This window comes from Hakea prostrata, chromosome 6 (assembly GCF_041222555.1).
Source record: "Hakea prostrata isolate BN-2017 chromosome 6, UWA_Hpros_2, whole genome shotgun sequence".
Lineage (NCBI taxonomy): Eukaryota > Viridiplantae > Streptophyta > Magnoliopsida > Proteales > Proteaceae > Hakea > Hakea prostrata.
Window position 1 is genome coordinate 27483235 of NC_142605.1, and position 13291 is coordinate 27496525.

A 13291-nucleotide genomic window follows, 5' to 3' on the forward strand; every position below is an offset into this window, starting at 1 on the left:
ATCGAAATTGGATTAATCGACTTTGATAATGTGATTCGGGGCCTGGGGATGAGGGTAATATTACACTGATATAAGTGTTGTCTCCACCTTCCTGTGATTGTATTTAATCCATTATGCTGGTGAGAGAAGATTGTTTCATTAAATAGATCGATCGTATCAGTAAATAGAGAGACGCTTCAAATTATGAAATTAAATTGGTCTTTATCATATCTACCTGTTCCTTGGAGCTAAGAACCTAACACTACCCACTGATTTTTCTCTCCAAATTAAATATGGTCTATCTTTGTCACTAAAGCTATCAAGAGTTCAATATAGATGTTGATTCAGTAATATTTGATAGTTTAGTTTTTTAATGACTTAGTATAGATTTCTTCTTGAAGCTTTTAAATGCTTTAACTACATGGAAAATGTCAAAATGATATTCCAAAAAATGTATGATTATTAAAAAGTATTTAATTATATATATATATATATATTTTTTTTTTTGGATATGAGGTTCATCCGGGCCAAACCCAAGACCAGGGGCAGAGCCAGGATTGAACATGGAGGGGGCCGAATGTATCTGGGCTAATGTGGGATCCACTGTAAGTCCCATCTCAGAATATATTATTATATTTTAATGTAGAGTCTACATTAAAAATTAGGTAAATTAATAGAAAATTCGTGAGTGTGAGAGAGAGAAAGGAATAATTTGAGAAAGAGAGAGTGAATACCTGATGTGGAGAAGATTTAGGAAAATTTCAAAGTTTGCTAACTACTTCAATATTTTGTGAGATGTGTGAGAAAAAAAAAAAGAGAAAAAATAAGAATTAAAGAGGAGATTCATGAGAGAACAAATATAAATGAAAATAGGAGAGAATATATAAGGAGAAATTCATAGATCGTTAGTTAGTTTTTAAATTAGTTTTTAATTAGAATTTAACCTTTTATTCCTTAAAACTAGGGATTTAATGACAACCATTAGATAGAGATTATGAATGACATTTGTACTCATCATTTTTATCATTAAATTTTAATTTTAATTTTTGGAGGGGGCCAAATAGTGGTATTTCACATTTAAAGATAGAGAAATAAGGAAAAAAACAAGGATATTTACAATTTCAAAAAATCCCGGGGGAGGGCCATGGCCTCCTCCGTTCCCAACGTGGCTCTGCCACTGCCCAAGACCTTCCATAGGGAGGTTGGGCCTTTAACCACTTTACTAACCCATCATTGGCACAACATCAACATGGTTATACATGTTTCTCAATAAATTCTTATACCAATAATAGTTGATAAAAAGCTTTTATATTTGTAATCTAAAAACACAGTAACTGTCTTGGAGAAGTAATAAGTAAATTTCTTCCACAATGATACTGGAACTCTAGCAATAGAGTTCTATTCGAACTCTAATACTGCACTGCACATTTAAGGTAACTTTTCGTAAAATCTATAAATACCCACATATTCATCATTATCAGGTATACACTCTTGAGTTATTGAATATATTAAGAGATTGAATTTGCTTCGTCAGGCTTTCTAGCCTTCTCCATTCCTCTCCAGTCCAGTTTGCGTAGTCGATACCGTCTTTGCATCACTGATGGCTTCTTCGATGGCTTTGCGTAGAGTCTCTGCTTCGGGGCTTATCAATAAGCTCATCGATCCTTTTCGCTCTGTAGCAGCAACACCATCTGTAGCGGGTCGTTACTTCAACACCAACACTCGTATGCCTCCGTTCGAGAAGCACGAGCCAAGTCTCGATTTAAAATCAATTCCGAGTTTCGGAGGTAGTTGTTACTTATTTGCCGAACTGTTCTTGTTTCAGATCTTACCTCGCAAGCTTAGTTTGTCCTGTTTCTGATTCCTCTGGTTTTGTTGAATGTTTGCAGTATTTGATCCGTTCTTCTCACCATCGAGGGCTCTTAGTTTGTTCTGTTTCCAGGCTGGCGGAATGAGAGTTAGAACGATGGAAGGATGGGACGCAAAGGAGGATGAAGAGGATGAAGATGCTCTGCAAGTCCTGAATATGGTGGACGCAACGGAGGATGAAGAGGATGAGGATGAAGATGCTCTGCAAGTCCTGAATATGTTGTACGCAACGGAGGATAAAGATGCTCTGCAAGTCCTGAATATGGTGGACGCAACGGAGGATGAAGAGGATGAGGAGGATGAAGATGATGAGGATGAGGATGAGGATGAGGATGAGGATGAGGATGAGGATGCTCTGCAAGTCCTGAATATGTTGTACGCAACGGAGGATAAAGATGCTCTGCAAGTCCTGAATATGGTGGACGCAACGGAGGATGAAGAGGATGAGGATGAGGATGAGGATGAAGAGGATGAAGATGCTCTGCAAGTCCTGAATATGTTGTACGCAACGGAGGATAAAGATGCTCTGCAAGTCCTGAATATGGTGGACGCAACGGAGGATGAAGATGCTCGGGTGATGAAACTAATGAATGACAATCCTTTCCGGTATATGGAATTTATGTTCGTGAGGATCAACGGTAAGGAGGTGATGGTAGAGCTGGAAAAGGAAAGTGGAAGGAGATACAGTAGCAGTATTTATCTCCCAGATGAGCTGTTAGAGCTCAATGAGATTAAGGCTAAGGCGGACATAGAAAATCGTGTGTTGACGGTGATCTACTAAGATGAAGGAAGAGCACAGGAAAACCCAACAGAACGGTTCATCAGGTGAATATTATTGAGAGATATAGGTGCTGGTTGTTTAGAAAATCCCAAATAGTTTTTGGTGGGTTCCTTCATTTTGTTTATTGAGGTACTTTTGATTGAATGATATAGTTACGGTGCAGAGAATAGAGATGGTTTGTCGCGAGTCTCTTCGTTTTCATTTAGTTGAGACTTGAGAGAGGAACTTTCTGCAATGTAGCGATGGCTGATGTAAACAGGTTTTTAGGCCGTCTGAAATTTTCCATACCAGTAGTTCCCTTTCCTTCGTTGTATCTGCATTGTTCATTGCTTTGTTCCTTTCCTTTGCCTCATTAATTCATGAATTTCTAGAGAGCCTGAATTATCCTTTCTTTTTTTTTTCATTCTTTTTTTCTTTTTTTCTTTTTTGTGGGCGGGAAGATATTGAAAGCGATTTACCGCCCCAATAACATAGATATTGATCGCCTGGGCCCGCAAGGAGAGCAGATAAAAACAGTTAGTTTTATATTTTATTTATCCATGATGATGCTTTTTTAGTTTTTGGTTGAAATATCAATGATGATGTTGCTGCTGCTATGTCAAATCCCCGGAGTCATGTAACCAAACAGGCCTTAAAGGTGTTGTTTATTTGCCTTCTGTATTTATGGACATGGCCCAATGTCTGATCTTGTGGTGGAGGTTTTTGAGTTGGGAGGTTCTCTCTTGGTTTGTAAAGGAAAACACTAGTCTCACAAGTTACAAAGAGTGTCAATTTGCAACTTCAACAGTTAAAATCGAATCTTAATAGCCTGTGTTTGGACTGAAGGGGCGAAACCCGAATAGTTTAAGACTAGTTTCAGCCAACCCGTTAGCCCAAATCAACCTGTTAGTGAAGTACCACTCGAATTTAGTTCTATATTCCAAATTTGAAAGTGGCTTTACTTTTTTTCTTTTTTATGTTTTCTATTTCCACCATTCTAATTTCTTTCCCCAACAATACTGTTCGTTTCCATCATTCTAATTTTTTATTCTTTCTTCCAATGTCTCTCTTATATTTCATATTTGAATTCAAGGGGAGGAGAAAAAAAAATAAAGGGTAATTTTCATCTGGACCCCTTAAGGTTTGATTTAGGTCAAATTTAGTCCAAAGAAAACCATACTTTTAATCTGCCTCTCCTATGGTATTCAAAAAGGTCATTTAAGGACAGATAATCACTTTTGCGACTAAAACACCCTTACATTCTTTAACCGTTAAGATTGCGCCACACATACAACAAAAATCAATGGCTGTGAATGAACATGTAGGGTTGAAGTGCAAATATTAATATTTTAATTTACATCATGAGATCTTCTAATTTTTCAAATTTATGGTTTCAAACCCAGAGTCGACCTTTCGTTCTCTCTGTCTCTTTCTTTTGTCTTACTGTTTTAATTTCACTTTGCAAAACCCTTTTTTTTTTCTTTCCTGTTTCGTCTTGAATCTTTTGATTTTTCAGATCAAAGATTTTCTGTTAAAAGTTAAAAAATATGAGATTTCTCCGTTTTCAGATGTGCAACCTTCGAGCTATTTGTAGTGAATCCTAGGATCTTGTCTCGCTTCCTGATTTCCCAAAATTTCTCCTCCATTGCTTTATCTCTTAGATTCCACTCGATCCTTCTTCTTGCGTTTGAAAAGTAAATTTGAAAAATTAGAAGATCTCACGATCTGGTAGTTTGCTTAGTTTCCAATCTATAACCCACAATCTGGTAGTTTGCGGTGAATTTAGAATTTAGAATTCTATCTAGTTTGCTTTATTGGAACTCAACTTGTGAACCACTCACCAGATAAAAAGAGAGAGACAGAGAAAGGGAGACAAGGAAACTGAAATGGGAGAAGAAGTGGTATTGTTTTTGGAGGATTCAATCTCCCCTTCTTCAATTTCTCATTGTAGAATCTGTGTCATGATGAAGAAGATGGGAGCTTTTGTATATGCATCCTCTGTGTGCAAATTGAAAGTAGTCAAAACAAACAACGGTCATGAGTTTGAAGAAGAAACAAGAAGCCTTAAAATGAGATAAGAACAAATTCTCCACCTTTACGGTTCTAGAACAAGAAGGAAGCGGAACAAGATCCTAGGATTCACTGCAAACTCGAAGGTTGCGCATTTGAAAGCGGAGAAATCTCAAATTTTTCTCTTTTAACAGAAAATCTTAGATCTGAAAAACCAAAAGATTCAAGACGAAACACGAAAAGGAAAAGGGTTTCGCAGAGAGAAATTAAAAACAGTAAGACAGAAGAAAGAAACAGAGAGAACGAAAGGTCGACTGTAGGTTTGAAATCGTAGATTTGAAAAATCAAAAGATCTCATGATGTAAATTAAAATATTAATATTTGCACTTTAACCCCACATGTTCATTCACAGCCATTGATTTTTGTTGAATGTGTGGCAAAATCTTAACGGTTAAAGGATGTAAGGGTATTTTTGTCACAAAAGTGATTATTTGTCCTTAACTGACCTTTTTGAATACCACAGGAGAGGCTGATGCAAAAATGATTTTCTTTGAACTAAATTTGACCTAAGTCAAACCTCAGTGGTCCAAGTGAAAATTAGAAATATGAAAATCAATAAACCGTTACCCATGGAACAACCTTTATTGTTGACTAATTAGTCCACACCAAAACCGTTATTTTACAAAGGAATGTGTTTGGCCCAAATCGAAACCTCCCCAACCACATTGTTGGCACCCCTAGTTTTAGTTAGTTTTGTTCTAAGGAACTCACTTTTCATCACTTTTGCTAGAGCACTATGTACATCAACAGAAAAAATCATGTGAATATACTTTTAACACAATGGTAGCAACCTCATAGATAGAAGTAGTAAATCTATGGAGATCGGTATTGAGTTCAAACCTCTTTCCTTCAACACCTTTCCAGCTTCCTCCTTCCCCTCTAGGCTTATGGGTCACCAGTCGTTATGAATTATAATTGCCTTGAGATGACCAAAAACCCCTGAAGAAAAAAAAAAGCATGAAAAAATTATATGATTAGTTACTTTTTATTTTTATTTACATAAATAATCATTCAATATTTCGATTAATAAAACTAATTAAAGTTGAGTTTAGATTTACAAAACTAATTGCATAATTTTCTTTAAAACCATTGCCTTGATTTCTCGTCCTTCTAAACTACATGGATCTGTGGGTAGAATCGTTGTCCCCTTCTTTTATCCATATGATCATAGATTATTGAAGAAATAGAACTTTCTTTAGGATCTACATATCTTATTTAATAATATATATAAAATTTTTAGTTCACCATTTTGATTACATGTGTTTTTGGTAGAACACCATTTTGATTACCATGAAGATCTTCCTTACTTAAATAGCTAGATTTGATAAGAATGGATTTGAGAAATTATTGATAAAAATAATGAGAAAATGAAAACTACTGCACCTTGTGGAGCTAGAAAGGCTAGAACGTTCCAAATCAATTGGCCCCAAGGGCCCCAGAGATTGACTTGTTTGTCTAAACAACTTTCTTATAGCTTATCACTTATCAGAGCGACTTCCAGACTAGTTCTAATATAATCATTTCCAATATTATCCTTCTTAATTTTGCCACAAATCCATCTTAGTATCTCCATTTTTGCAACACTGGGTATATCTACATGATGCTTCTTAACCCAACACTCTAATTACTGGTCGTATGACAATCCTATACAATTTTCATTTAAGTTTTAAATGAATTTGTAGACACGCAAGACCTAGACACACCTCTGTACTTAATCCATCCTATTTTAATTCTTAGAGATTCATCATCCGCTATGTCACATTTTTTTCTTATTTATAATTGTGCCAAGGTACAAATAATCATTTTGTGGGGTCTCTTTCTCATTAGGTTTCACCACCTCATCATCCACTCAATCACGACCAAAGTTACATATTAAATATTATGTCTCCTTCTACTTAGTTTAAAGCCTTTTGATTCCAAAATTGATCTTCATTATACTAACTTGGTACTAATCTCTGCTTGTATTTCATGTATGAAAATAAATATCATTGCAAAAAGTATATACCAAGGAACCTCAACTTGAATGCCTTTGGTTAAGAGTAATGATTAGTGAGTTCCAAAAGTTGCAAGATTACCTTCAACAACAAGGTGTTTCGATATCTATCTATTACGTGCTTTAAGCGTGTGAACTCCTGTAACCCACTCATGTATGTTTGATGTCACCTAAAGGTAGGTCTCAGAAACCAGCAATGAATTGAAACAGCATTGGATTGGTACCAAACTCAGGTCGAAGGCTTCCTTTTAACAACACAATCAGATATCAGAAACAGGATTGGGAGAATTTAAAGTCTCCTTGGATAAATTCAAGGAAAGAAGAAAAAAAATCCTCTGCTGACAAGGTGGCCCTGATTTGACTTACAATTGAAAAATCCTGAATATTTATCCTGCAAGACAATTTGACACCCGAATCATTCGTTAGTTACTGATATTAAAAATTAATTAAAAGTAAACAAAAACCATTCAATCCAAATTTACCACGTGCTATGATTCTAGCCTAGACATTGAATGTAAATATTTTGTTTTGTTTCGTAACAAGAAATTGACCGGAGAGTAAACAAAAACCATTCAATCCAATCTTTTCACTTAAAACACGAGAGAGAGAGAGAGAGAGCCATCAAGCATTCCAAATCTCCATTTAAGATTTTTGCTGAACGTTTTGACCGAATTCCGCTCCTAAGTCCAATAGGAAAAAATAAAAATAAAATCCCACAGGAAGCTGTACTCCTGTAATCTGTATCCGCCAGCGTTGCTCATTGAAATTCTCTCTATCATAAAACAAGTTTCACAGCCGCATGTTTCTCTTATTAAAGAGGTTGAGAAATTTTTTATGTTCTTTAGGTTCTGATCCACAATATCTGAGAAAATTATAAAGAGGAACCCACTGAAAGAAAACAATACTCGTTGCTGTCAGAAGGTGGGGATGAAGGTTTAGATAAGGTGCCAATAATCAATGAAGAAGATGTGAGATCTAAAAGGAATAAGAGGAGATTCTGAAGCCTACGTCCACGAGAGAAAGGAGGCTTGCTGTTTTCATTAAACAGTAGGGTTTTACAATAATCCACAATTTATAGGCTTATTTCCACCGCCTTACCATCTCTACCTAGATACGAGTTATGACCCGACCCAATACAATTTAACATCAGAGATGGTTCGTCGTGAATTCGAAATTGGATTAATCGACTTTGATAACGTGATTCGGGGCCTGGGGATGAGGGTAATATTACACTGATACAAGTGTAGTCTCCACCTTCCTGTGATTGTATTTAATCCATCATGCTGGCGGGAGAAGATTGTTTCATTAAATAGATCGTATCAGTAAATAGAGAGACACTTCAAATTATGAAATTAAATTGGTCTTTATCATATCTACCTGTTCCTTCGAGCTAAGGAACCTAACACTACCCACTGATTTTTTCTCTCCAAATTAAATATGGTCTATCTTTGTCACTAAAGCTATCAAGAGTTCAATATAGATGTTGATTCAGTAATATTTGATAGTTTAGTTTTTCAATGACTTAGTATAGATTTCTTCTTGAAGCTTGTAAATGCTTTAACTACATGGAAAATGATATTCCAAAAAAATTATTATTATTAAAAAGTATTTAATTATACGTAGGGTGTCAATTTTCAACCCAAATCGTTAAAACCCAACCGAACCGGCCTGTTATAGCCCGAACTGGCCCGAAGCGATCCTTAATGGGCCGTAATTGGGCTGAGGGTCCTTAGCCCGAACAGTTTTGGGCTAGCCCGGCCTAGCCCGTGTGCGGCCCCGCAGCTCGTTAATCGTTTACATAAATAAAATTAAAATATTAAATGTAATTAATTTTTTTTTGTATTGTTTAAATGTAATTAATGATCCATAAATTTCGGTGTTTGAGACGTTGAGACTCGAGTTTGAGTAGTTGAGAGTTGAGTGTTAACACGTTTTACGGTTTAAGTTTTAAGTTTTAACTTTTTTATTTTCAAATTTCATTTAGTTTTATTATTTTTAAATTTAAAAGTCTTTAATTGATAACTCTTAAGTGTTAATCTTAATTGTTAACTTTTTAATTTTTAAATTTCATTTAGTTTTATTATTTTAAAATTTTAAAGTATTAATTGATAACTCTTAACTCTTAAGTCTTAATCTTAATCGTTAACACTATTTCACCGTCTACACATGATATAAAAATTTAAATTCTTTAGTTTTTGAGGGTGGAGGGTGGTTTGGATCAAGCTAATGCCATCACTTATTGTTGGATCTACTTGGAGTCTTCATCCTCTATCTTTTGTAGTTTTGTGTGTGAGAAATTAGGATTTGGAGTTGAGGAAAAATAAATTTTAATATTGATTTTTAATTTAGTTCAAACTGTTAGCCTAACCGAATCCAATCCATTAAGCCAAACCATTAGTCAACCCGAACCGAAACCGCACCCGAAACCGCACCGAAACCGTTATCTTTTAAATGGGCTGGTTTGGACTGGGGGTTTTTCAGCTCGAAACCACTCCAAACTGCACCTGACACCCCTAATTATACGTTTTTTTTTTTTTTTTTTTTTTATTTTTTTAATACGAGGTTCATCCGGACCAAACCCTTGGGCCTTTAACCGCTTTACTAACCCATCATTGGCACAACATCAACATAGTTATACATGTTTCTCAATAAATTCTTATACCAATAATAGTTGATAAAAAGGTTTTATATTTGTAATCTAAAAACATAGTGAATGTGTTGGAGAAGTACTAAGTGAATTTCTTCCACAATAATACTGGAACTCTAGCAATAGAAGAGTTCTATTCGAACTACAGTACTGGACAGTTAAGGTAACATCTCCTTAAATTTATAAATACCCACATTTTCATCATTATTAGGTATGCACTCTTTGAGTTATAAAATACATTGAAGAGTTCTATTCAAACAATAATACTGGAACTCTAGCAATAGAAGAGTTCTATTCAAACTACAGTACTGCACAGTTAAAGTAACATCTCCTAAGATCTATAAATACTCACATTTTCATCATTATTAAGTATGCACTCTTGTGTTATTGAATACATTGAGAGATTAAGTTTGCTTCCACTAACTTTCGTAAGGCTTTCTAGCCTTCTCCATTCCTCTCCAGTCCAGTTTGCGTAGTCGATACCGTCTTTGCATCACTGGTGGCTTCTTCGATGGCTTTGCGTAGAGTCTCTGCTTCGGGGCTTATCAATAAGCTCATCGATCCTATTCGCTCTGTAGCAGCAACACCATCTGTAGCGGGTCGTTACTTCAACACCAACACTCGTATGCCTCCGTTCGAGAAGCACGAGCCAAGTCTCGATTTGAAATCAATTCCGAGTTTCGGAGGTAGTTGTAACTTATTTGCCGAACTGTTCTTGTTTCAGATCTTACGTTCTTGTTTCAGATCTTTACCTCGCAAGCTTAGTTTGTCCTGTTTCTGATTCCTCTGTTATGTTTGCAGTATTTGATCCGTTCTTCTCACCATCGAGGCCTCTTAGTTTGTCCTTTTACAAGGCTGGAAGAATGAGTGTTGAAACGATGGGAGGATGGTACGAAAAGGAAAAGGAGGATGAAGATGCTCTGCAAGTCCTGAATATGGTGGAAGCGACGGAGGATGAAGATGCTCGGGTGAAGATCCGAGTCCTGAATATGGTGGACCGAAAGATGGACATAAGGATGCTCAATCCTTTCCTGTATATGGATTTTATGTTCATGAGGATCAACGGTAAGGACACGATGGTAGACGTGATGGTAGTGCTGGAAAAGGAAAGTGAAAGGAGATACAGTAGCAGGATTTATCTCCCGGAGGATCTCGTACATCTCAAAAAGATTAAGGCTAAGGCGGACATACAAAATCGTGTGATTACGGTGATCTACTAAGATGAAGGAAGAGCAGAGGAAAACCCAACAGGAAGAACGTCATCAGGTGAATATTATTGGTGAATATTATTGAGAGATATAGGTCCGGCTGGTTGTCTATAAAATCCCAAATAGTGTTTTTCGTGGGTTCCTTCATTTTGTTTATGTTTAGTGAGTATGTACTTTTGATTGATTGAATCGATAGTTGCTTGCTGTGTAGAGATCAGAGATAGTTTGTCGCGAATCTCTTGGTTTTCATTTTTAAAATTCTTATATAAATTTCTTTAATTCCTTTATTTTGTTAGTTATTCCATTTGGTCCCCAATATTGTAAACAATTTTTAAAGTTAAAATAATAGACACCCATGTCATTTCTAATTAAAAACTAATTTCTCAATCCCTATTTATTCTTCCCACTATTCTCTCTTATTTTTTTTCTTATTTATTATTTTCTATTTCTATAAACCTGGTTAAAGGAAATTTTTGAAAAAACTAGGCATTCAAAAATCAAAATGTCATTTGTAATTAGAAAGTAACTCTTCAACCCCTATTTATTCTGTTCTATTTCCTCTCTCCTCTTTTCTTCTTATTTATTCTCTTCCTTTTCTTTCTTTCTATTTATTCTCTTCACTTTCTAAAAGCCAATTAGGTATCCTTTCTCTTTCTCAATTTATTTATCGTTTCTCTTTTTCTCTTTTTTTTTTTAATTCTTTTTATTTGATTTTATATTCTATGTTTCTTTATTTCTTCTGCAATTTTTGTTATTTGATTTTGAATTGTGAATAAAATATCTATAGTTAGTAGGTAACTAATTGCCATTGATATGTTTCTCTTATCTAAAAAAAAAATTGGTTTACATCTCCTACCAAAGAAAATATTGGCTTGCATCTAACTTTTTAGGGTTGAAGTCATATATATATATATTATTGCTTTAATTTTACCTATATTTTGTCAAAAAAAAAATATCATTATCAATAATTTACCTTTTTTTCCAAATATATGTGGACCCCACAAAATATATGTGGGTCACTATTTAATATAATAAAATAATTTAGAGGTGGGACCTCAAATGAATCTTATAAGGGCCCACATAATGGGTAAAAATCATCTGTTGTTCACAGCAGTGTAGCACCACAGTTTGACACGTGGAATATTCATAATAAATGGCTCAGATTAGCAGACAGTGTTTTAAGTGAAAAATAACCATTTTGTGACCTGTTTTAGCCAAAACCTACCTGTTTTTAAGACCCGATTTTAAAATCGTAGTATCCCATCATTTTTCTTTCAATAACTTTCCTCCATCTCACATTAATGGAGAAGCACCCAGTGGTTTAATCACAATTCCCCATTCCCATTTGTGAAAACAGGTATCAGCTGTTGTAATGGAAAAGACAACCTCTGTGGATCAATAGCAAACAGGGTAAGAAGAGACAACAACAAATCCGAATAGCCTGTCGTGGGTTCGCGATAGAGAATTTTTTAGAAACACAAAATGTAGGAGCTCGCTTGGGTAGGCGTTTCATATGAAATTCACAATAATCCAAATAAACTCCAACAATGAGCAAGGATGGTACCTTAAGTCGATGCATTCGGATTGAATTCTTTTTCTTCTTCCTTCGGATTTGTATCAGAGAATAAGCAATCGACATAAATATTTGCTTGTAGAACAAATTCATTCAATCAAATTTATCAAACTATCAAAAGCATTCATCACTGCTAAAAACAGAAAAAATAGAGAATATTTTTCCTTTTAACAGTAGAAGATGACGATAAGCCATCAATCTGGTCTTTTGTTTTCCTATTTTGGAAGAACAATTTATTCAGTTATGTTTTTGAATAAATGGGTTAGTAATGAAATTGAAGTATTACAGTCCCTAAAGAAAACCTTCCATGAAACAAAGAATTAACAGAAAAAAAATCAGTTGAATGAACTCGTTTCATTTCTTCCAGGCATAAACAAAAAATGAAAACCCATATTGGCTCTGCAACTTGCCTTCCTCTGTACTTGTCCATTCCATGACAGATCTGAAGAAGCCGAAGACATCAATGATGACGAGCTCCCCATCTTTAATAGACTCTTCTTTATCTTCTTTCACTCGAAGTCGTTCATCCCAAACCTACAAAGCTGCTGTGGCAACACAATCTTCATCCTCAAACTCCTCGATCTTCTTGAACCTAAAGATAAACATAACATACCCATCCCTGCAGCATCCTCCATCAACAGATCAAAACCCTAATTATCCAGGCTTAAAGTTGAAAGCAGGTGAGGCTAGTTTGCTTTGTTTTAGGGGCGTTAGGGTTTTTCTCTGTAAGGGTTAGTCTGTATATGGATCGTAGCAGATAGCAGAGGAGGAATCAAGAGAAGACGATGACGACTTCATTGAATGGTCTTGTTTGTCGGTTTTGGCTAAAAACGGGTCGGTTTTGGCTAAAACGGGTCACAAAATGGTTATTTTTCACTTAAAACCCTATCTGCTAATCTGAGCCATTTATTATGAATATTCCATGTGTCAAACTGTGGTGCTACACTGCTGTGCACAGCAGAGGATTTTTTTTTTCTTCCACATAATATGTATAACAAAAAAGCATTAGTGTTTCCTTAACGGGAAGGTTATCTGGCTTTCGTTCTTCGGCCCCCCAATATTTCATCCTGAGTCCACCCCTGCTTGAGAGACAAACTTTCTGCAATGTAGCTATGATGGCTGATGTAAACATGTAAATAGGTTTACAGGCCGTCTGAAATTTAGAGTTTTACTGTCGAAGGAATAAACAACT

At 35.4% G+C, this 13291-nt stretch overlaps 1 protein-coding gene across 1 annotated transcript; it reads left to right on the forward strand.

The window, feature by feature from the left end:
- Positions 1-9829: 9829 nt before the first annotated feature.
- On the forward strand, positions 9830-10538 carry LOC149012996 (uncharacterized). The gene is made up of 2 exons (XM_089157693.1): positions 9830-10004; positions 10120-10538. The coding sequence occupies exons 1-2, from the start codon at positions 9830-9832 to the stop codon at positions 10536-10538; spliced, it is 594 nt and encodes a 197-aa protein (XP_089013819.1).
- The last annotated feature ends 2753 nt before the right edge of the window (positions 10539-13291 follow it).

Coding starts and splice junctions, on each gene's coding strand:
- LOC149012996 (XM_089157693.1), top strand. CDS start 9,830: ATGGCTTTGCGTAGAGTCTCTGCTTCGGGGCTTATCAATAAGCTCATC. Junction 10,005..10,119: donor ATCAATTCCGAGTTTCGGAG/GTAGTTGTAACT, acceptor TTATGTTTGCAG/TATTTGATCCGTTCTTCTCA.